The sequence below is a fragment of the Ambystoma mexicanum genome, chromosome 4p, assembly GCF_040938575.1.
Source record: "Ambystoma mexicanum isolate Mex_15411 chromosome 4p, UKY_AmexF1_1, whole genome shotgun sequence".
In the NCBI taxonomy this organism is placed as follows: domain Eukaryota; kingdom Metazoa; phylum Chordata; class Amphibia; order Caudata; family Ambystomatidae; genus Ambystoma; species Ambystoma mexicanum.
This window is the reverse complement of record NC_090927.1, coordinates 105,320,960-105,345,865: the sequence shown is the minus strand read 5'-3', so window position 1 is coordinate 105,345,865 and position 24,906 is coordinate 105,320,960. Positions and strand designations below refer to the sequence as shown.

Below are 24,906 nucleotides of genomic sequence, written 5' to 3'. Positions count from 1 at the left end.
ACCTGCACATATGGCCCCTGGATCTCCCTGGAGTTTGATGCTTGCTGCGCAGGAGTAAGTGGGAACCCCTGAAGTGGTTCCGCAGCCCTAGGGTTGTATGGGTTAAAGTCTTAACATTTTATTTTTATTATTCACCTGATCTCTCCCTTGCCTGACTCAGCTTGGTGGTGATCTGGTCATGGGTCCCACCCTCCCCGACCTTCCCCTATAGTCGTGGGATTGGGAGAGAAGCTTTTAAGAACGTTACTCAATATTTTTTTAGCATTTATTTTTCATGTTTTGCTAGTTACTGTACATTCAACCCTTAACCACAACCATGCAACATACAAGCAATTGTACCAACCCCCACCCCTTCCTAGTGCAGGTGCCATATATCAGCATAGAGTAGTGTAGAGGTTGGCTATCCCAATGAATATAACCTGCTTGGGTACTAATCCCCAACTATCAACCAGTCACCGGGGCCTACAATCTTTCCTACACCTGGTCGACTGATTGTCTCAGGGATTCAGTCCATTCTGGAATCCCTATCACAATACAGAGACTTTCATCAAGAATGAAATTCACAAGATGAAATCCTATATAAAAGACTCTACGGCCATACTAATTCTATTTGACTCTCTAGCGTTTGATCCAGAACTAGACTGCTTGGTGACCATTGATATAGAATCTCTTTACACCAAGATTCCGCAGCAAGAGACCTTGACGATGCTCAGCCAACTCTTGGATTCAGGCATTGATCTGTATAAGGTTTATATCTTCGTTGGCAGAGATTGCATTAACTAAAAACTACTTTTTGTTTAATGACCAATTCTACCAGCAAAATTCCGGCACAGCCATGGGCGCGACTTTTGCACCGAGCCTGCCAATTTATACGTTAACTCCTTTGAGCAGAAATACATATACCCACATATCAATCCGTTTCTTGAGAAATTGCTAATCTGGCGCCGCTAAATAGATATCTTTGTCATCTTCAGAGGGTCCAGGGACGAACTGACAGCCTTTCATGCATGGCTCAATACGCAGAACATCCATCTACATTTCACCATGTACATCGATAAGAAACGCACTCACCCTCCACGTACTCTAAGATCAAACTCAGCCGGCCTCCTAGTCATACCCAAAACACACTGTCAGGCTAGGCGGATCATCATTCTCAGCCTTGGCCCCCACGCTGTGGAACGCACTGCCACCCCACATCCGCCTAACTGAAGATCTAATGTCTTTCCACAAACTACTGAAAACTTGGCTCTTCCCCTAAAACCAACCCGTACGCAAACTAACCCAAACTGAATAACAGCATCTCAATGACACCAACCCAACAAACTACTAAATCTTGAATAACAATAAAACAAATAACAATACAACATCAAGATCCATGCGAGAAATTGACAACTAATAACCGCCAATGTAAACTAAAAGGACAAACAGAATAGAACAAGTAAACTAGATCAAAGCAGTGAAGTGGATAAAAAGAATAAATTGTACAAAACAGTAAGGAGGTTTAAATTAATGAAATGGATGTAATCAGTGCAATGGACAAAATGAACAAAATGGGCGAAATGATTAAAAAGAGGAGGATGGAAAGATGAATTCAAGAGACTGATGAGTACACAGACTGATGACACCGACTGTATGAGTGCATGGCATAAATGGAAAGTACAGAATAGACGATTCAAGTACATGAGATGGGGTAGTGCATGAAACGGAGAGCACGGAACGAATCCAGTGCGTACAAAAGGTGACATGGCCTGAATCGATAATGCATGATGAGTGAACGAAGTGAATGGAGCGGATGAAATCGTTGGAATGGATGAAGCGCGTTGAACGGATGAGTGCGCTGAGCGGATGAATGCGCTGAGCAGATGAGTGTGCAGATCGGATGAGTGTGTAGAATGGACGAGTGCATAAGTGCGGACGAGTGCATAAGTGCGGACGAGTGCATAAGTGCGGACGAGTGCATAAGTGCGGACGAGTGCATAAGTGCGGACGACTTTGTAGAGCAGATGAGTACATATAGCAGATGAGTGCGTGGAAAGAACATGTGCATAGAGAGGATGGGTGCGCCGAGCTGAGGAGTGCGCCGAGTGGAGGAGTGCGCCGAGTGGAGGTGGTGCAGGTGAAATACGTGGATTGAGTGCATAAAACAACTTAGAAATACACAGAACGGATTGGAGTACATGGAACAGATTCGAACGCGTGGAGCGGACTGGAGTGCGTGGAGCGGACTGGAGTGCATAGAATTACGTGATTTACATGGAATGGTTTGGAGTGCATGGAACGTTTCAAAGAGCATGTAACCCATCATATCACATCACCATGCTTACTCTCTTCCTTAGACCACCATTCAACTAGAACACAGAGATACTATGACACCAATCGGTATAGCTGTTCTCATATCAACATCTGCCTCATACTCCCCATCACTCTAATCACTGCTGGTTACACCCCCCCCCCCCCCCCCCCCAGCCAGGCGTTTTCCTCAGGCCTAACGCAGCCACAATCGGTCTGGATAAATCCTACCAGAACGAACACATACTCTTGACGCCTCAACCACCACACCTACCGCTAAGAAGCAGCTATTACACGAATGCCATACCAGCTGCACACATATCCGGTGCTCACATGCACCTTTGACTCTCTACGGACTTGAACTTCGGTTCCCATCCCAAGGGCGTTCAACCTACCAGCGCCTTCAGACCATACCAATATTCGTGACTGCCGTATGGGATTGTACTGCCATCTATACATTAGCTTTATCCAATGCATCTTGCATTGACATGCTATAGATGTCTCGTATGCCCCCTTACACATTGCTCCCCAAAGGTCCATGTCCATTTCCATTGCCATATCCCATTCCCACTTGGCTTTGATATATTCAGAACTTCCCTTTGCCATCAACAAAGTCCCGTAGAGGGCCGAGATAAAAAAAAAAAGTTCTCCCGACACGTGTCTAACAGTGTTTCTACCAGCGACAGCCCTTGTATCTTGGTCCCCCGTTTCACTGCCGTTTCTACTGCTTTCAATTGCAAATAGAGAAACACAGAGTGCTGACCAGTCCCAAGGGTGGTCTCCAGAACCTGTATCGGAATAAACTTTCCTGTTACCCAAAGTTGTCATATCCTCTCCAACCCCGCCACGTGCCATTTCTGGAACCTCAGCGGCTCTGGGAACCCTTCTCTCAGTGCAGGTGCCTACAGGCGGCTCAAAGGAGATGGCCATTTAGTAACCCTTTTCATCTCGGATCTTGGTCTCCGAATATCTGTTAATTAACTTTCAATCATCTAATACTGGAACATTTACTCTCAACCGTTGGCTTTGGCCATTCTTGTTCGCAATCCTATAGAAAACCTGCCTGCAAAGTATATAGTGTGGAAATTGTCTTTTGGGTACCAGGCCCAAGTTCTTACAAGGGCTGGAATTATTGAGGACTAAGGACCTTGTCTTCCGTTTTCTGTGAGTTCTACTTTATTTACCTGTCTAAACTGGCTCTAAATTACTGGGTTTTCTAGTTCTCACTAACTTTATTTTATCATTTTTAAATGTGTTTATTGGGTACTTATAATGGCCCGATACAGCAAGGTTTTTCTAGGGCCATTAAAACAAGGGAGGGGGAGGTACAGGGGAGAAGAAAAGCAACGTTCCTACTATGTATCGTGCAAGTGCCTTAACAAGATTGAATGAATGAATGAATGAATGGTGTAGAGGTGAAAGTTTGTGGGGGTGGGCGGGGAAGACTACAAAACAACGTTTCTAATAGGTTTGAAAGTGTAGTAAAAGTGAGTGGGAGGAGGAGGAGGAAGTGAAGGATGGGATGAACAGGGAGAAGACTAACAATATTGACCACATACAGATATTGTATTTTGACCTAGCTAACTGTTTCATAACTGTTTCTAAAGTTAGTGTTGCTGTTGTGTTAGCAGAAACCCCAATGGTGTATTCTTGTAACAGTGTGCAAATACTTACCAGAAATTGTCATTGCTTGGAGTGTACCCTAAAGGCCTAATGTATATTTCTGTACTCGCCTGTCTAACAGGAATTATTGCAGTGCTCGGGCCATCTTTCATTGTAACCCTAGACAAATCCCACACCTCTACTCCGCTGAGCTACCTACCTACCTACCTTGATTGGGTTTGGCTAGACCTCACTATCTTGCCTATTCAACATAACAGGGTGGCCTCTCAGAATCAACCCCAGGGTTGATTTTTAAAAATCCATGTCAACATCTATTAAAACTTCAATTCACGGTCTGTATTCTCTTCGAAGCAGAATGAATTTAAGAGTCCCGACTCATGTCTTGTTAAATTCTTCTTGTAAAGTACTTGAGAACGATTGATGCACAAGCTATGCACGTATCTATACATTGATGAGAGAGTCAGCGATTGGGAGGCATTCTTTTCTAGAGTCCATCGTGGAAGGTTTGTAAGTGTACATTGACTGGAGAGGTGGCATCAGATTGGAAGGCACTGCTCATGAACATGGAGGTTGGCTTGATGCCGACAGCCTGGGTGTTGGCTCGATATCTATGGTGTGTTGTATTAAAATAAATTCTTCAAAAGGATCCCCTGCCTGTGGATGTATCCACATCTAAAGGGACTTCTCTGAAAGTGAGATTGGGTGAAGACTGGTAGCTTGGCATGTGGGTCATTAGATGATATTTATGCAACAAATGAATGTGAGTGTCTCATTAGAAGCGGTGCGACCTCTTTTACAGTTTTGCCTAAGTAATGAGGTGTGAATCACACCATCCGCTTATTGCCGTACATTTACAGACTTCGCGAAAGATTAGTTGCGTGGAAAGGTAGTGCACACGCCTTGGGTGCAGGGATGCTGAAATTCCACTCCCCAGGGCGCCTTCCTCTGCTGACGTCACTGGTATAGTTTCAGCTTTTAGAGTTTCAAGCCAGTGCTCTTTAAGTGATGCTCACGTTCGATGACTTCTCCTCTCAAACTCTGCATGGCCTTCTGCCCCGTAACTACTGCAGGCAAGGGTCTGCAACCTTTGGCTCTCCAGATGTTTTGGAGCACAAATCCCATCAGTCCTAGCCAGTATAGTCCATGAGATGTCACAGGTCACTTAGTCCAAATCATTTGGCGAGTCGCAGGTTGCAGACCTAGGTATCTATTGTCACCTGCATGTATTTCTTCTTTCCAGTTCTTCACTGCCCATTGTCCTTGACACAACTTCTTTCCTGTCCTACGGGGCATCCCAAGGGCTTCAATTATTAAAGCGCAATACATTCTGAATGCTAGCTGTCTGCAGGGGAGGGGGGGGGGGATAATTGAACAATTGTCCTTAAGAGGTTAGTTCATTGATCTTGCTGCCGCTTCTCCTGTGACTGGGGGCGGGGGTAAAAGAAAGGAGGCGTGGCCAGCACTTTCTTCGGAAAGGTATGGGGTTAAGCAAGTTGGGAATACACCTGTGAAGGAAGGCCCTTGGAAATGGGACAGGAAAGTGAGCCCTTTCAGCTGCTCCTGCCCTCCCACTCACCCATTGGGTAGAACTGACTCTGGCTTCTGCCGGGTAGGCCTCCCACCCCAGGCTGAGGGGAATTCCTATCCCCTCCTGACACTCCTCTTACTTACCATGTCGTCATAGTTACCAACTAGAAAGTACAGTCCCATTGAGACGTTTCAGGGGTACTGAGTTGCTTTGGTTCTTGCTAAAAGGCACCCCAAGACTGGGGCTTAAATGCGGTTCGTTCTTATTTTCCCCTTGCGACAACCAGTTATGTACACGTGTGCTTAGAAGTAAAGCAGCTCTACGGATTATAAAACCTTTTGAATTGTTTTCTAACCCCATTCTCTCTTTTTAGGCCTATAACATCCATGTGAACGGTGTCTTGCACTGTCGGGTCCGATACAGCCAACTTCTGGGTCTGCACGAGCAGGTAAAGCTAACCAATGTGGTCCTGCGCTTGATTCCTTGGGGTCTTGAGCCCCCTTTTGTACATGCTGATCTTTGTACTGTGTGGTGTCCTGCCCTCCATCTCCAAGTTTATGCATGTCTTCATTTTATGTAATTCTGATTATCGGAATTTTCACCCGAATAGTCCATTTAATACCGTGGTTTCCACCATATAGCAAGTGTGCATTAGGTAATCTCCATTGCCGAGAAAAGATTACATGATTTGCAATACCTAACATGCCACTACCAAATACACATGCAATTATTCCTCAAAGCTTGAATATGCATGTAGAATGATCTGTAAAGAAACGTGATTCTCAACTTCATATTATATGCTACACACCTTTTTGAGGTTGGGTTAACTCAATGCTAACAAAACAAACAATACAAATGTAATTTACCGACGTGTAAGGGTTGTAAAGGATGTTTGATATCATACTAAGAATTCTTGTTGGAAATGATTTGATATATCATCTAGATGCTAATATTGATTAACACATTGGTTTGAAGCAAGTGTAGCTACACACCCAGACCACCAAGTACTTTGCAAATGCTACGGATATTCCAAATCCAAGCGTTCTGAGGCTAGACAATACATCAAGATTATAACATGCTCAAACAGCACGAGCTTACTGCAGCGATACGATTTGTGTATATATAGTAATCGAAACACGTTTACCTTACAATATAATGGAAAGTAACTCCAACCAGTGTTTAGAAAGATGCATTTCACATGATTACTCCGGCAACTATATTTTCAGACTTTATTTAGTCCAACAATAGGAGTAACAAACTCTTAACTGGACCAATATCAAGGTGTACGGAGGAATATTTAAATCTTAGGCAATGGGCGCGACAACCTTATGTTTACAAACAACTGTGACGTCACCCTCTCCATATAAATAACAAAATGGCGTTGGCAAGGAGGACACAAGCCGATGGTTCCAGACAGGACATCTGTATAATCGAGATCAATTTACAGAAACCTCGTGACCATTATGCTTTGTAACTATAGTTTATATTACGGTAACGTCCAACTATTTGTACTTAACCAAAACAAGTATATTATGTAACCTGTAACTACGATGGGCCCAAATTTATAAATGCAGCAATCTTGAACTTGATGACCATAATTTAGGCGCTTTAATTCCCAATGCCAGATAACTCACCAGGATTTGTGGTAAGCAGTCGGGACTGCCCAATTTAAGCACAGTAGTTGAAGTGAACAATACATGTTTTAATCAAGGGCACCTATCTATATATTCTTCAGAGTTTAAACATTGATGACAATAGATCGTACGTCACAAACCACTCCACCAAGGCGATTTCATTGATGTATAAGGGTGGATGTAAACAATGAGTTATGGCACTGGAAGGCACAATGAGCACCAATTGAACAAGGCAAATGCACACTTTGAAAGCGTATTAACACCAGGAGAATTACTGAGCATGCAATATTACTTGCCTTTTCTCAATTAGTTGCATGACTCACTTGGAAATGTGAGTGTTTAGCTGCGCTCACAACAATAGCAACACGCTACTATGGTTAATAGTTAATGATGGGATTGATGGGATTTTAAAGTGACACTGGCTTGGACATGTTACACAATACCATTGCATTGCACCATAATAATACTTTATATCTATTTGTTTTGTTCAATTTCTTCATTTTTCATTTTATTGTCTGTCTAAACCCTCGTAAACCATTTCTTCTTAATTTCTGTTCATATATAAGGATAAACAAAGAATTCCTGTTTATTTGGTGGTGACATAAAATATTTGACTATAGACCATGGGTGCACAACATACGGCCCGCCGTACTGTTTTTTCCGGCCCGCGAGGCACAAAGACTTTCCTAATGGAGGGCGGCCCGCAAGCAGCATCGGCCGCCCTCCAATAGGAAAGTCTTTGTTGTCTTCCGGGCCAGACAAAACACTGGCCGTCATTGGCTCAGCACACACGCACCACGTCACTCCTACGAGCCACGTAGCGCGTGTGTGCTGCACCAATGGAGTGCCAGCACTACGGCTGGCGTGACCAGTAAGGCTTGATGCCGGAAGGCATTTCATCCTTGCTTGCCACGCCAGCCATAGTACCGGTCCACTTAGCTCGCCAGCATTCCAGCTAGCCTGCCTTCCAGCACGTCCGGTAAGTGGTCTGTGTGTTTGTGTGTCGGGTCTGTTCTGCTGTATGTTTGTGTATGTTGAGATGGGGGGGGGGGTGGGGGAGGGTGTCGGATGTGTATGAATGTTTGTGTTGTGTATGTTGAGATGCATGTATGGGTGCATGCTTTAGAGTTTGTGTGCTGGGGTGGGGGGGTTCGGGTCTGTATGGGTGCATCCTTGAAAGTGTGTTTGGGGCATAGTGTTTGGTTGGGGGTGGGAGACATGGGGCAGAGTGTTTAGTTGGGGGTGAGGGGGCCATGGGGCATAGTGTTTGGTTGGGGGTGAGGGGACCATGGGGCATAGTGTTTGGTTGGGGGTGAGGGGACCATGGGGCATAGTGTTTGGTTGGGGGGTGAGGGGGCCATGGGCATAGTGTTTGGTTGGGGGGTGAGGGGGCCATGGGCATAGTGTTTGGTTGGGGGGGGTGAGGGGGCCATGGGGCATAGTGTTTGGTTGGGGGGTAAGGGGGCCATGGGGCATATGGTTGCACTCCAAGAGTGAACCCAATAATAAAGCTAAAACAGGCACAGTTAGGAGATGTACATCCTTTGCTTTTTTGAGGAAACCTGACTCAACGAAGGCCATACTCCTCTTGGGCAACTCAAACAGCAAACTATAGCAGTCCAGAATAACGGAATGTCCAATCAAGGGTCAATAAAATATATATAATTTAATTAAACAGACGATATACAATAACTAAATCGAAATAAATGATAACAATGGAAAATGTAGTACAAAATGTAAGTTTGAAATGCAATAAAAATCGTTACCCCTCAAAAACATTTTTTTTTCCATGTGTTTAATACAAATTGGGGGTTGAAAAAGCCTCCCGACATGTCCCGCCTACCGCCCCGCCCACATTTACTTTTTTCGGCCCACTATAGCCCTCATGTAAGGTACATTCGGCCCTCTGTCAAAATCAGTTGTGCACCCTTGCTATAGACTATTTAAGCTTTGATCAGGACCAGAAAGGTCGAAAACGCGTCGGCTTGGGGCACTTCTAATTTGATTCATTTCATGTACAATATTGTGATCTGAGCACAAGATTGCTAATTGTTTCTGTTCATTGTTGTGTACTCCATACATGTAATTAATCTCTGAAAGAGTATCACAAACCTTATGCTCAAACTGTAGATTAAAAGTAAAAATTTAAATCCAATGGACAAGTGGAATTATTCTGATATCCAATATTCTTTACACGTTTATTATGGCCTTTCCCTGTGCTGTATTTTAACATTTTTGGTTTCACGTGGCCGCCTCGTTATTTTGTTGCCCTTGATTTATTAAATGCGGGCTATAAAGCTTCAATGTTTGTACTTTGAGAAATTGGATTGTGAAATTTAATTGGCTTCTTGCTTTCCTTGAATTTCCCTAGCTAAGAAAAGAGTATGGTCACAATGTGGTGCCAGCTTTCCCTCCCAAGAAGATTTTCACACTGACTCCTGCCGAGGTTGAACAGAGACGAGAACAGTTGGAGAAGTACATGCAAGCGGGTGAGTTGAGTGGATCATCTGGGGACAGGGGAGGGTGCTTAATGGGTTTTGTTAAAGGAACAAATATAAAGGTTCTAAATTACAGTGGATAATCAATCTGGAAATTGTAAACCGCAAAAGGATTGAATTACTTTGGGTGGGTGAACTTGGCTACCCCCACCATGCCGCCTATAGGAAATAATGGATGCATGGTTCCATCGGTTAGTACTGTCCCTTTAAGGGGCTTGCCGAAGTGTGGCAGAAAGATGGTTTGTTCCATACCGTTGGTTCGCGACCCCTATAAGGGGTCACCAGAACTGTAACTCAAAGCGCATTTGAAAACCTTGGCTACAATAGTAAACTAAAGCTAATTAATCAGTGAGTTAGTCCCACCATATTAGGAAAGCAGAAGTCTTTCAGAGCAAGAGCTGGCAGTGTTTAGCAGACACTGTGAGCAGTGGTCAGAAACGCGCTGCATAAGGGCAGTCTGCCCACTATAGTAATCACGGCGCATGCCGGAAACAAGATGGACGAGACTAGGCTTTTAAAGGTGCTGCCCATGCTTCCCTGTAGTAAACCATGTGTTAGCAATGCACCAATCACATACACCAGGGCATTACGTATTATGTACAGGCTTGCACGCTCTGTGGGAAAAGGACCAAGCCCTAGAGAGGCAAGCAAAGGGGACGTTTTGAGATGCAGTGAGGCTTTGGCCTGCTGGAGAGAAGAACTTGTTAGGGAGAATTCTCAGAAATGTGCTAATTCCCTTCTACCTTAGAGACCCCCAGCTCTTTTTGCTGGACTTTAGGACTTTTTATCTCTCATGTAATTTAATGTGATTTTTTTCTGTTTCTTTTGACTTTGGAGTCTGACAAACTCAATAGGTATCATCTTTACGCTGTGACACACAGCACCTTCAGTGCAGTGGCACAGGTAAGCCTCTTAGATTTCCGGTGAATTTCCAAGAGCAGTGAAGTGAACTTGACTTTACTTACATTTTGTAACTTTCTAGACCCAGCACACACTATCATACCATAGGGTGCTGGAGGGGTTACTTTGAATCCCCTTTGTCTAGTTTCTCATGTAAAATGTTTGTTAACCTTTCTTCAATTAATTGCTGGTGTCAGTGGTTTACTTTTAACTACCATTCAGAGTTTTTACCGCGGGCTGCGTTCGCAACTGCAGTAAAGCACCCATGGGTGCCCATTTTGTCAAAATGGCCCTGGTTTTCTTTTTTTTGCCATTTCTTGCTTGAAAGGTCCTTCTTGAGATTTACTCTGTGCACCAAACCTGGTTTGGTCCCTTTGTTCATTTTGTCTTTGTCGAGATTCACGAGTGAAGCCCACCTCTGGCTCCACTGTGTCTGGCAGGGGCAGGAAGTGAGAGGTGCCCGAAACTCCCAGTGCTTAATCCCCTTGGTTTCAGGAATGCACCCAAAGGTGATTGGCTGGCTGGCTGTCCGGCAAGGACATCCGTAATTCTGTGTGATTGACAGCTAGGCTGGAATGAATGGGAGAAACCTGCATAAAAGGCAAGGCTTTTTGGCTTGGAAGGCAGAGTCGACCACTGGACAAAGGAATCCGAAAAAGAACTTGGAAGAGACGCTTGCTGCAACTCCTGGACCTTTAGTTTGCCCAGAGAAACCCTGCTGCTGTGCTGACGATCCGAATTAGTTTCAACTAGAGAAGCCCTGCCTGGACGACTTTTACCCTTGGGTTGGTGGGACCAATCAACTCTAAAGTGAACTCGTTTGGACATCATCTTGGAGCTGGCTGTACTTCTGCTGCTGGAACCGAAGTGCCAGGGAGAGGAATACCAAACGGAGTGCATCACTTTTAAGATGGACCCGAGCTGCTGGAAGATACTCCAGACTCCCAGTAAGCAGAACTGACCAAGCCTGAGCCACTTCAACGGAGTGCTGGACCCCAGATGCGAGGAAAGTCCAGAATGGTATCCGTGAGACCGCAGTGGTGCTATTTGCTGAGACGTGAGGAGCTGAAACCGCAAAGTGCTGCTGAATAGAAGTTTGTCTTTTTCTGTTGCTGACCGTCCCGTTGTGTTGCTTGAGTCCCCAGAAGTCCTCCCTCTTGATCCCCACGACTGAGGCACAGGAATAAAAGGATCTGCAGACCCACACAGGAACAGAAGCCAGCTGGAACCATTTCTTCTAACCAAAGGTACTGTACAGTGTAAGAATTTACCTCTTGTTTTTGTAGCCTTAATTGGTCTCAGTTGAGACTATTCTTGGTTGCCTCTGTAGAGTTGCTTGCATCTTCTAGTTCTCACAAGCCTCCCAGCTTGTGACCCTACATTGATTTTTTACAAAGACTTCTAAAACATTGTGCAAGACTTTTACTTACCTGCAAGAAGTGCTTCAGCTCACCTAGACTTTTGCCCAATTGACATTGGCTTGCCCAGCTTGCCTGAATGACTCTTCTCTCATCTGCTTGTGTTTTACCTTCCCTCCAGGAAAGGGTTAACTTAATTTGCATTGGGGGGGTTCAAAAGTATTTACCTGCTTCAGAATATTTGTGTGATCTCTTGTCTTATTCAGAAACCTCTTTACTTTGACACTCATCTCAGTATTGCTCTAAATGTAACAGTGATGTATTAATGTCCAGTGTCCCAGCTATTTAGGTCACCTGAGGGTGCAAGAAGTGTCTCTCTGCCATCCCAAATGAGTACTTGCTTGTTTAGAGAAACTAAGAGTGTGTATTTTGAAGTGCATTTGTGGCTTACTATTATGTTGCCCCTTCTGAAGAAAGCTTATTCAAACTGGCTGTTAAATTAATAATCGTTTAAATCAAGAAACCTTGAGTGTGTTTGTTTGGATACTTGTCACTGTGAATCTGTGTAACTTCCCTACTGATCACATTGACCCCTCTCCAGATAAGCCTGGCTGGTGTCATGACCACTGTGAGGGGGCACAAGTTGTGCCACAAGCAGGCTCCCACCGGAACCCTGAGCGCCTTAAAACCACTGCAAAAGGGCTCCTACAGCCAGTCCTGGCGCCTTTTGCACCAGGCTCATATGTAGGAAGGAAGGGCCGTTCAAACTAGGTCCCATTTATGTACATGGGCCTTTAAATCCAACATGGAAGCACCCACACAGTCTAGTTCTAAGAACCAAGCCATGCGGTCTAGTGTTTTGGGTGTGGAAGGCCTGGAACTACTTTCCTTGGTACTACTTTACCTGGGCTATATAAACCACACCCTGACTGCAGAACATGCTTCGTGTTATTCTGCAACCCGCAGCATGACGCTCACTGTGTACAGCTCCTGGTCTTCAGCATCTTCCTGTAATTCTGCAAGAACAAGATTATACTGTTTTAGCTGAGAAAAACACCATCCAGCACTCAGCATCTGAACTGGGCTGCAATCTGTGGAAACAGAGAAGAAACATCTAGCTTAAGGACTTCCAGCGAACTGCTACCACAGCTGCTGTTCGAACATTGCGACCTGCAAGAACGAGAAAGGGAAAAACAATATTAGAATGCGCGCTTCCAAAACATCGAATTCCACAGTCTTACCTGAATTCCATCGCGCTACGCCACGCTTCCATCCGGAGCACAACAGCAACATCTGCAAAGGAAAAGGGAGATTTTCAGGTTCGCTTTCAATATTAAACAACCGCACAGCGCTGTACTTACCTTAACGGTTTTCGGGGGGGCTGTTTTTCATCGCGCTCTCATCCACTCGCAGCACCACAGCAGCCTGTGAGGAGAAGAAACCACAGGTTAGCTTTAAAAGACAATAAAGGCGCTGTGCTTCGTGCTTTCTCCTACCTAGAAACGTGCCTCCATCCGGCACGCCAGCATCAAGACCTTCGCATCTGAAAAGGAGATAAAGACATTAACTAATTCCCACCATAAACCGAACAAAGACTTACAAATAACAAACCTACCTGCCTACCAGCAGATTCGGGGTCACAGCAGGCCTGGGCCCAAGGAAGGGGTACTGCATCAGAGAAGCAACTCGGGCAGCTCCCCAACAAACGACAAGCGCCCCTGCACAAGAAACGTAGGACGGATAGCTCACCCTACAAATGACTAAGATTCATTTTTCAGTACTGGGCAACTACGCATCCAGGGTTCCAGATCTCAGAGCCTTCCAGATGCCCCCGAGGATCTCAGGTGAGCCTAACAGCTGGTCAGCCAACCTACCAACCTGTGTAGTACAGACTTATAACAAAGGTTGTGTTCCTATTGCCATGAGGTCAAGGTTGTTGTTGTGCACCCAAAGGGTACTGCTCCAAATCTTGCCTAACACTAGTCTATGCAAAGCATGTGATTCTAAGCAGATCCACAAGCCTCAGAATGCTTAAATTACTTGTCCTTATTGTATTTGTGATGCTTGTATCTGCTTAATTGATATGCGCCCACCCTCTTGGAGTTGAAAGTACATAGATATCTTACACCTTCTTAGCTTTCTGTACTCACATATACACTTCATGCTCCCTCATTTCAGAAACCAAACAATCCGAGGGGCCTTGACACCAGAAGGACCATGGGTACAGTGCACGTTGCACTAGGGATAGTATTACAAACACGCCTAGTCAACTTCAATTTTCGAACACCAGTCATGCAATACTAAGCACCTACAACTAGATGTCGGCCTATGCCAAAGCATGTGAAGCTAAGCAGATGCAAGCATCAGAAATACAATTACATCTACTTGTCTGCACTCATCAACAAATCAGGTTCACATCTTGCCTTTCCATCTCAGCCCAATAACCACCCATCTGCCTTCTTGTACTAGACTTTGGCAGTATTAGTGTTATGAGGCCACTTGACATTACTTATGAAAATACCGTAGAGCTTCTCCTTGCCATTCTTTGATATGTTGGAGTATTGACTGTTCGTGCACCAAAGGAATTTAGTGAAGCTTTTGCACATGTGAGGAGCAGGTAGGGCTATGTTTAAAGTGCTGCACATGTGCAATATTAAACTTGCATAATTGGACACTAGCAGGGCGCCTGCTTAGTGTCATAAATTGGGTCCTCTTCAGTTTGTTCCAGGAAGATCAAAATCAGGTGATGCGATATGAAATCCATGAGATTAATTTGTATTCAGTAGATTTGAATAATTATTTAGTGGTTATCCTGAAAGAGTTGTGCGCTACTGCCTCACAAACTGGTGGGAGCCATGTCTTAAAATCCTTTAATTTCCCTCCTAATTATGTGGATTCTGCATTTTGTTTCTAATGTGACGAATACCGAGATGTCACTTCTCCCAGAGGAGGATCCCCTTCCCATGAGGCCAGAGAGGTTTGGCCACTACCCGATAGTCACCCTCGGGTGTTACTCTGCGAGAAGATCTCATGGGGAGAGACTGACCCTCTAGGGATCAGGGGAAACGTCTCGGGAGAACGCAGTAATCCAACTCCATAACCATCTCCCATGCATCCTTGTAGCCCTTATACCTTATTTCTGATGCTTGTGAATCTGCTTAGAATCACATGCTGTGCATATAGTCCGACATCTAGTGGTAATCCAGAGTAATGCATTTTTCTTTCGAAGAATGAAAAGGGATGTCGACATTGGGTGTGACTAGCACTATCCCCAACTTGACATGTAGTGTACCCAGAATCCTTCCCGCGTCGAGGACCCACCAGATTATTTTTCTGCGGATCTAGTCTGTTGCGCATGCGGAGCTCTAAAGAGTTTATATCGCTTTGTCTACTTTAAAGCGGTTCGTGCTCAATTTCTTCGACGGCTGCTTCAATGGCTACTCGACTGATACTGCTTCGCCGACGGTCCCATTACCGTTGACTCAGCAAATTAATTTCTTTGCAGCCTTGGCCCTCCAGCACGGCCTTACAGTAGGGAGATTGGGGGCCTGTTATTACTGCCTTTCTCCTGAGAATGCCTTTACTTTTCCCCCTCCTTTTTCCTTCAGTCTGGCTGCTGTTTCTCTGTTATGTTTGGCATTCCTTGCCATTATTTTTAGCTCAACAATGCTACTGTAGAAAAGAGACTAGTCGTACAAACTTGTTTTGACCCGGACCTCAAAAGGAGCCTTCCTGTCTACACTGCCAGACATGCATCAGAGTGCAATCAACTCCATACATTTTTTGTCCTGGCCGGGAGACAATAGCCTGCTTTCTTTAAACGTGATGACACTTGAGATCAAAAAGTCACCAGAACCCAGTGCTTTAGGTCAGTCTTTCCAGCATATATTCCATCTACTGAATTATTCTAAGACTGGGTCTCAAAGTTCGTTGCCTGGGGACCAAATCATGTGCACCCCCAGTTCCCAAAGTTTAAGCCTTCCTGCTCCACCACCTGCCTCAATTGAGTTTTGTCTACATCTGAGTGTCATTTCCCTTTTACTCTAGGGTGGATTCTCAGAACCATCCGTTGGGGCTCATGCTGAGAATCCAAATACCCCCTTGTGCACCCAAATTCTAGCCGCCTTCCATTCACTGCAGAAGTAACATTGAATATTGCCTGGGGAGACCATTTCTTTTACAATGGCTCTCTGAAATGTGTGTATCTTTCATTTTGTAAACTTTCTGCTATATCCGGACAATAACCAAATGTAGAGTGTCTCTAGACACGTTTTGGCACGCAGCAGTAGATTTGTGGTCTTCAGTCCTCCAACATTGTTAGTACGGTTGAAATGGCTATTTCTTCAACTATTAGGTTTTAATGGGGGGGGGATCTTGTATGTGAATCCGCTCTTATCTTCAGCTCTCTTGCAGCCATGATATTTTACTCAGTAGACCGGTGTCTGATTGGGAGGGATAAAAAAAAGCATTGTGGAACTTTTGTTGCACTTGCAATTTCAGAGACTTTGCTGACAGACTGGTTTGATTCTTTCCCTCTAGTGCGCCAAGAACCATTGTTGGGAATCAGTGAGACCTTTAATGGCTTCCTGCGAAAAGCCCAGCAGGTAAGTGCACCTGCACACTGACAGTGCGTACGTTTAATTTATTGCATCGTTTGTCTGGGCTCTTCTTCCATGTCTCCACTTTCTTTCGTGCCCCTGGTCTCTCGCCCCTGCTGAATGTGAGAGCGTCCTCCTAGTTCCAATTTCCTTTGCACATCGACCTCCACCAAAATCTGTCTTTAAAATACACGCCTTAAAACAACTCTACTCAAACAACTGCATACTTGGTTTCTCCCTTTTTCAAGGGATCATCCGTGCAGTATAGTCTGATGGCCATGTGGTTCATGCCTTGAGGCATATTTAGCAAACACCAGCTACATTTATGGTGGCTTTAAAAAGGCATGGAAAGAAGTCTTTCATATGAAAGTAGAATAAGCCATTTGAGCCAAATCACACATGCCACAGCATTACCCAGTATCCATCAGGCATGCAGTTGCCTGGAGCCTTGAGAGGGGTTTGATTTGGGTTGATTAAGCTATATACAGAGAATCCCTGTCCTGTTCTGGAGCAAAAGGCTTGCAATTGGGCAAAATTGCATACCCACTATGCTTTGCAAATGTGGCTCTGAACTGGGGGGGGGTGATGGTTACTGGGTGACACTGTGGCATGTGTGACTTGGCTCAAATTGATTATACTACCTTCACATTTCAGATGAACAGAAAATCCCTCTGCTTTCCTGCCACCAACTCTTTGGTGGCATTGCATTCATGCGGAGGCTGCTAGGAGCTGTGAGCTCACTTTCCCATGTGCTTGGCAATCCACTTCATTGCATTCTTTAAGGGAAACTGCTCGCACCAAACCCTTTTTCCCCAATAATAAGGTACATATTGGCACCCTGAATGTTATTCTGAAATGGCCTTTAGCCCCCATTAAATGCCTGTTTTACTCTGGTCTGTCAGCGTGGACTAGCAAGCAGTTGCTTGTCCAGTTGGCCCTTTAAAGCAGCTATGCACTCCTCAATGAACTGTGCCAAGTCTCTAGGCTTCCACAGTGTCTGAACACAAGCAGCCTGGTACTAGTTTAGCCTCATCCACAAGATACTGATTTTCCAACCTTACCTCCTAATTTCCATTCTGTTTTTCTAGCCCCTGTGCTCCATCACACTGATTGGAGCAGTGGGCTCTTTAACAGCTACCCTGATCTCAAAAGGCTGCATTCAGTGCACCGTGCCATCTAATCACGGACAGATCCACCCCATCACAGGATCCTTAAAGGAACTGCACTGGCTCTTGCACATGACATCCAAAACATGCAGTATCGTTAACCAAGTAATCAACTCACTTGCCAAAAACAAACTCCGTCTGTGGCCACCAAAGAACAACCAGCAGCAGGTCTATGGCACAATTATTTGTCCATGTGGCCAATAAAGTAGGAATTTGAAGATTAGAATTTTCCATATCCTGTATGCTCCCAGGTTGTGGAATGAGCTGGTCTCCACCGCTCTCGTGAACCTCTGGCAATCACTAAAGACCAACATGATCCTGCTACACCGGTTTCCTTTCCCCTTGCCCCTCTAGTCCTTCATCCCCATAAATGCCACCTGTAAATTCAGACCTCCCCTAGTTTACTTACTGTCCCACATACAGCATTTAAATATCAATGTGAAATCTGTAAACAGAACCTTGACAATTGCTGTACAGTAATTTCTTTGTAATTATTCCTAATGTTACCAAATCCTGTGCATTTTCCATAACCTCTACCCACCTTTTCTGTGTACAGTACTGTAATTTGGGTCTAGGTCCATGTTTCATAAATACACAAAGTGAAAATAAAAAATGCTATTTGAAAATACTGTAAATATGGAACCTTTCTGGGTAAATGGTCGTTCATCTTTTCTTCCTGTAGCACAAGTTCTTGTGTGTCTGAGTATTGATCTCTGTTGACGTCTAGTCGTTGTAGTGGCACTAGTGAATTTCTTACATTCTCTACTCTCAGGAAACACAGCAAATCCCCGTTGAGGAGGTGCAATTGGAAGTATCCCTTTCAAATGACCAGAAAGTAAAAGTAACCATCTTTACCTCGGACCAGACGGAGGAGGTTCTGGAGGTGAGTGAGCAAGAACAAGGTATTTGTATTTTTTGTATTTGTATTTTGTTTATTTATAGTGCGCACCTTGCCCCGGGGCATCTGGGCGCATGTTTAAGGAGGCGGTTACAAGTTACAGCAAATAGATACATTAAACATTTTTACACATATTTACATAGAGTTCAGAGCATCAACAGAGAGGAGAGGAGCGAATCTAAGAATGCAGTAAAAAACAGTCTATGTACAATGAGCAGTTGGTAATGGAATTGACAGGTGTAAGGCTTATAGAGAGGAGGCTATGGCGTCCCGTTCATGTAACCACAGTTTTTAGTTTTAGCTTTGAAGGCATAGATGTGAGGAACGTTTCTGAGAGCATTGGGAAGAGTGTTCCAGAGCTTAGCCGCGAGGACAGGGAAGCTAGAGCCTCCGGCTGTCTGTAGCTTGAAGCTGGGAATAGTCAGCGTATGAGCCTGAGATGATCTTAGTGGTCTAGTTGTTGTGTGTTGTATGAAGCGCGAGGAAAGGTAGGCCGGGGCTGCGCTGTTCTGGGCCTTGTGTGTTAGAACAAGTGCTTTGAGGGATATGCGGTGAGTAATGGGTAGCCAGTGCAAGTTGCGTCTCGTGTTAGATATGTGGGAACGCCTAGGAACGTTGAGAGCTGCCCTTATGGCGTTGTTCTGCATGACCTGGAGTTTATCAATGTTTCTTTGACTAGTTCCTAGGTAGAGGGCGTTGCAATAATCGATTTTGGACATGATGAGGGTTCTGGCGAGAATCAGACAGTTCTCCGTAGTCAAGAATGGGCGACATGCTGTAATCAATTTGCAAGTATAGGATGATGCTGAGACAACTGCGTTGGTTTGTCGATTGAGGGATAGAGTTGAGTCAAGATATATTCCAAGTGTTTTAGTGACGTTGGAGACTTTAATATCGTTCCCATCAATAATGAAGGAATTGAACTTGGGGTCAAGTTTAGAGAGTTTGTATTGAGATCCAAGAATGATTAATTCCGTCTTTTCCATCATTAAGGCAAAGCCCATGATGAGCCATCCAGGCTTGAATGACAGTGTAGACTGTATTGAGCGCTTTGGCATCTGTTACATAATCGCCAGTGATAGGGATGAGTATCTGGGTGTCATCCGCATAATTAGTGTAGGAGACACCCAGATAGTCAAGCATATCAAAGAGCGGTTTAATAAACACGTTGTAAAGTGTGGGAGATACACAAGATCCTTGTGGAACTCCGCACGGGACGTGGGCTGGATCAGCTGCGGCTATGGAAGAGAAAACCCTCATGGTTCTGTTTGCCAGAAAAGAGCTAATCCAAGATGTGGCTGTGTCGGAGAAGTGGGCCGCAATTTTGAGGTGGTGGCAGAGGATTTGGTGATCGACCAAATCAAAGGCAGCTGAAAGATCAAGGAGGAGCAGGAGTGCCAGTTTGCCCTTGTCTTTCAGCTCCTCAATTTGGGTTTTCAAGTCGATTAAGGCTGTCTCAGTACCATGTCTAGGACGGAAGCCAGATTGTCTAAGCCCTAGAAGATTGTTGGTTTCAAGATAGTCTTGGATTTGGAGATAGGCTGCGCGGTCCAGAATTTTGAGAAGGTAGGGCACCGTGGTGATGGGCCTGTAGTTAGAAGGATTACTAGGATCAAGATTAGGTTTTTTGATTAATGGGATGACCCAAGCATCCTTAAGGTTGTCAGGTACAATGCCCGATTTGAAAGAGGCATTAATGAAAGAGGTAATGAAAGGGGCAAGATCATGAGCAGCTTCCTTTATGACCGGTGCAGGGCAGGCGTCACCTTGGCAATTGGAAGGCTTAAGCTTCGTTATATTTTCGACTTCCTTAATGGTGAGGGGTGAGAAGCTGAAAGGTTGGACGGAATGTTTGGGAGAAAGGGTTTTGTATAATGGGGGGGTTACCCGTTGAGTCGGCGAGGTGGCTTTTTTTAGTGTTCATCTTGTCTTGGAGCAAGGCAATTTTATCAAGCAGTGCCTTTTGAATATTGGAGCACCATTCAGTGTCAGGGGTGCATGTATCAAGCGGGGCAACTGGGGACTCCCAATTCCTTAAGGATCTTGAAGAGTTCCTTGGTATTTGATTGGCCTTGAGTGATCCTTTTGTTGTATACTTCCTTTTTAGCAGGTAGGATGGCTTCTTTGTAGGTAAGGGAGGCTGTGGTGAGGTTGTTTTTGTTGACTAGGGAAGGTGAGCTTTTCCAAAGGGCCTCAGCTTTTCTTTTTTCTTTGCGCAGGTCGCGTAAGTGCGGGGTAAACCAAGAATTAAGGTGGAGCCGCGGTTATTGTTTGCGCAGTTTGAGGGGGGCAATGGTGTTAAGGGCTTTTAGCATGACGCAGTTGTAGGTGTCTACTAGCACTGTAGGGTCCGAGCACGTGGTGGACGCCGAGTTCAAAAGAGGAAGGATAAGTGGGAGTAATTTCTCGACCGTAATATCCTTTTTGTTGCGTGTGGAAGTGGGAGGGGCAAGGTTGGGTTTATCTGTGGGTGGAGTGGAATTAATGGAGAATGATATTTTGTGGTGATCAGACCATGCACATGGCGACACAGCGGTGACGTTAAGCGCACAGTTCAAGTCAGAGACCCAGTCAAGAGTGCGACCCTTGATGTGGGTGGGCTCATTGACATGTTGGGTGAGACCGAAGTCGGCCAGGACTCTTTCTAGGTCAAAGGCTTTGGTGTCATTCGTATCTTGGTAGCCTAGATTGAAGTCTCCCAATATAATGATTTGCGAGTTGGGCTTAGTACTAGTAGCTAGGATAGATGAAATGTCCTCTGCGAATGAAGAGGTCGGGCCAGGGGGCCTGTAAATGAGATGTATAGTGGCCGTGTGATTAGGAGAGATCGGCAGTTTAATAGACAGTAGTTCTGCTGATGGTAGCTGCAGGCTGTTGGCAGCTCTGAGGTTAAGTGAACTCTTAAATATGAAGGCTAGTCCACCCCCCTTAGTTTGATTGGTGTCCCTGTCGCACCTGATAATGGAATAGTTGTCTGGGATGGCCAGGGTCAGAGAAGGACCGGATGCTGCATGCAGCCAAGTTTCCGTGATTGCGAGAAAGTCAAGGATTTCTGTGACTATGAAATCTGCAATATCTAGGGCGTGTGCGGGGATGGAGCGTGCGTTAATGAGCACGCCTTTGAGTTTAGGGGCAGCGATGGCAATGTGAACAGGAGGAGGTGAGTCAATTTTAGGTGCCGAGTGGGCCGTGGTTTTGTTATCGCTGGAGTTTGAGATATTAACAAGCGTGGGATAGTTCAGGTGGTAGGACCAGTGGAGACATCTGGAAGCTAATCTTTGGTTTCTAACTGATGAGGCACATGGTTGACTGGAATGGTTGGGAGAGGTCGATATGGCATGATGAAGCAATGGTGGACAATTGGCAACAGTGTGTTCCTGTGATAGAGAGGAACTCGCCACCGGATTGACTGTGCCTATGTCAGGCCTAGAGTGGTGTCTGGCGGATGTAATCAGGTTGTTGAAGGTTGTGGGATGGTGGTGAGGTAGGTGGCGCAGGCGCGAGCCGAGCCTGGAATTTCTAATGATAGTGGGACATGGTTGATTAGGGGTCGGTTTGGTGGCAAAATGTAGTAGCCAGAGGGCTGGCGCGTTTAAATAGGGATTAGGACCTGTCATGATGAGAGTGAGAGGTAGTTCAGGAGATGATGTTATACTGATTGTTGAAGTGGGCGAGACGTAGAGCTGTGTGGTGCAGGTGAGAAGGGGTGACCAGATTAGGATCTGAAAGGTGAACAAGAAGTATGTGAACAGATGTCGAGTGGACTGGGGTGCATGCTTTGGTGCATTAGCAAGCGAGGGTAAGTGGTAGTGGTGAGAGTCAAAGGTGCAATGCATTTTAAGGGCTAGATCAGGTGAAGTGAGGTAGGGGAGGAACCTAAGTTATCTGCCTAGACGGTGGGTCAGTACCAGTTGGGCAGGAGAGCAATAAGAGGTAAGATAGGCTGGCAGGTAGGTACAAGTGCCAGCATAAAGAGGCGACCAGTAGATGTGCAGTTAGTAGGCTATGCAGTGTCCGAATCAGATGATTCGTGGGTCACAGTAGATACAGATCAGTTTGGTTGGGTGGGCACATGGGCAACAGGCCTAGAATATAGACCGAACAGGAGTCTTGGGTACCAGGCAAAACAAGAGGCAATTCAGATATGCTAATTGACTAGCATAGGCAATATGCAGCAGGCAAGGGGATGGCAAGCGACCAATAGTGGCACAGTCAATACAGTTCAATATGGCTGGCAGGGCACAAATGTGGCATGCATAGCGTGGCAGCCGGCCAAAGTAGCGCAGTGACCATGCTATTCAGTAGGCAGTTCAGGTTAACTAGCATGGGCAGCACCGTCATAGCGAAAGCATGCTATATACAAAATACAAAGTGAACTGGTTAACTGGGCATATAAACGCAGATAGTGCTAGCAGTTTGCATAAACTAGTAACAAAAGTGAGGTAATTGCGTTTCAAGCGGTGTGATCAAGCAGATGTCAGGGCACCGGGGCCAGTGAGGCTGCGGAATCAAGGTGATTCCGTGATGAGGTTGACGTATGGCAATAGTTTAGTCAGAGCAGAGACTGTCAAGAGTGACAGTGCTGGTACTTGAAGTTCTTTACATGATGCATCAATTTAAATCCTATCCCAGAGGCGAACATCTGCAATGCGGATGTTTAGCCCTTTATGTGCCCTTCGGATGTGCCAATATGCTTTTAATTGTGGTGTATATTGCCCTTACATGCATATGTAGAAGTCATAATTTTGTTTGGTGGAGTGACCAGGGCAATAATGTGTTTCCGGCAAGACCTAGAGGACTCTCTGGAGAAATGTACTTTTAGACCCATCGCTCTGGCCCCTGGGACAGGGGATGGTGGGGGGGGGGGTTTCAGGGGAAAGCGGTAGGGGTGGGCAAGGCACTCAAAAGATTGCAATTCTGTACAATCTTTTATGGTAAGTTTATGGAATAATGGGTGAGCAAGAGACTGAAGGGGTACAACCTGGAAATTTCAGATCAATGGAATTAACTCAGCAGATGGCAGACCTGTCCATTGAGAGAAGGAAGCCAGAGCAGCCCATAGAGGGAGGACCACCAGCCGGAAATTGGAGTTTTATTCCAAAAGGGCCACCAGAATTGAGGCTTTGCCAGCAGGATGTCTGGCTGACTGGTTCTCCCAAAACAAGTATTTTCATTTGAAAATGTAAATCGACCCCAATTCACTAAATTGCCCAACTCAATCAGTGTGAAATCTTTGAAGGTAAAACGACTGGGAATGCAGGGAAACACATTTCAAAACTGGGACATAGGTGCTAATATCCCAATATTCTCTGCTCCTTCTATATGTATCCAATACAAAGTGAGATGGGGTTTCTTTGACCTCTTAACTGCCAATGGTTATTCCACACAATGCCGAGCCTTTTCTTTTTTTTTTTTTTTAGTGATTTCAGTATGTCTTCATTCAATCTCACTTTTTTGTTACATCCGATATCTGTTCTAAATCTGGCCCTTTTTCTTCCCACATGAATGCGGTCATAACGCCACCAAGGAATCCTAGTTTGCTGTATGGTGGTGAGAGAAAATAACAAAAGGGAGCAAATTTTGTTTTTCCAGAAAATTCCAATAAAATGATCTACAAAGAAGCCTGAAGGGTTTGTTGTTCTTGATAGCCCGGAAAATGGCAAATTGAGGACAGGTTGAGAGTAAACAAAAAACATATTTTTATAAGGTTACCATCCGTTTTGTGAAAGGTAGGCAATTTTCCCCTTGTTTTCCCAATAGGACATGCATGAACTGAATGGAAGAGGAGGGTAGGAAAGCTGAATTGTAAAACCGAAAGGCATACATTTCTGAAAAGTAGACAACTTTCCAAGTTTGTGAAGGGGTAATTTGTGCAGGTCAGGTAACAACTATGTAGGTAAAAGTGCCGTCCTTTGGAGAAAAATGTGAAAAATGACGAAAAAAAGGGTATGTGCTGGACATGGTCGGACCTGTAAGGTAATGGCTTCTGTGAATATTGAGAAAAGCAATGCACCGCTATATTCACTCGACCCTTCTAGTTAGAAAATCACACATTTTTCGTAATGTTTCACAAAACAAGCAATACCACAAGCCAAACACTGAGCCATGGTGCACAGGATTTTTATGCTGACGGCCTAAACTGGCATAATTAGCATGTGTAAATAAAGAAAACCAATATAGTGAGGAATGGCAAGCATACATTTTCTGAAAGAGCACAGGCAGATCTTTTGATGGGTAGGTGACTTGTGCAGGTTACAAAAGCATACAGTGCCTAAAGCAGTAACTAAATGTAGGTTACATTTGGGAAATGAAAGGGTTGTGTAACAAGGTGCATTAGCAAATGCATGAAATAGTTATCAAAACCAAGAGAAAACAACAAATGGCCTACCTTCCCACAGGTGTCCCGACAAACGG

General features: G+C 44.9%; 1 protein-coding gene across 1 annotated transcript in view; it reads left to right on the top strand.

The window, feature by feature from the left end:
• SNX17 (sorting nexin 17) overlaps positions 1–24,906 on the top strand; it is a 335,778-nt gene that overhangs the window by 146,550 nt on the left and 164,322 nt on the right. The window contains exons 2-5 of the mRNA XM_069605478.1: positions 5,814–5,888; positions 9,446–9,563; positions 16,370–16,434; positions 18,367–18,477. Of these exons, the coding sequence (XP_069461579.1) occupies positions 5,814–5,888; positions 9,446–9,563; positions 16,370–16,434; positions 18,367–18,477 (369 nt within the window). The remainder of the gene's footprint in view (positions 1–5,813; positions 5,889–9,445; positions 9,564–16,369; positions 16,435–18,366; positions 18,478–24,906) is intronic.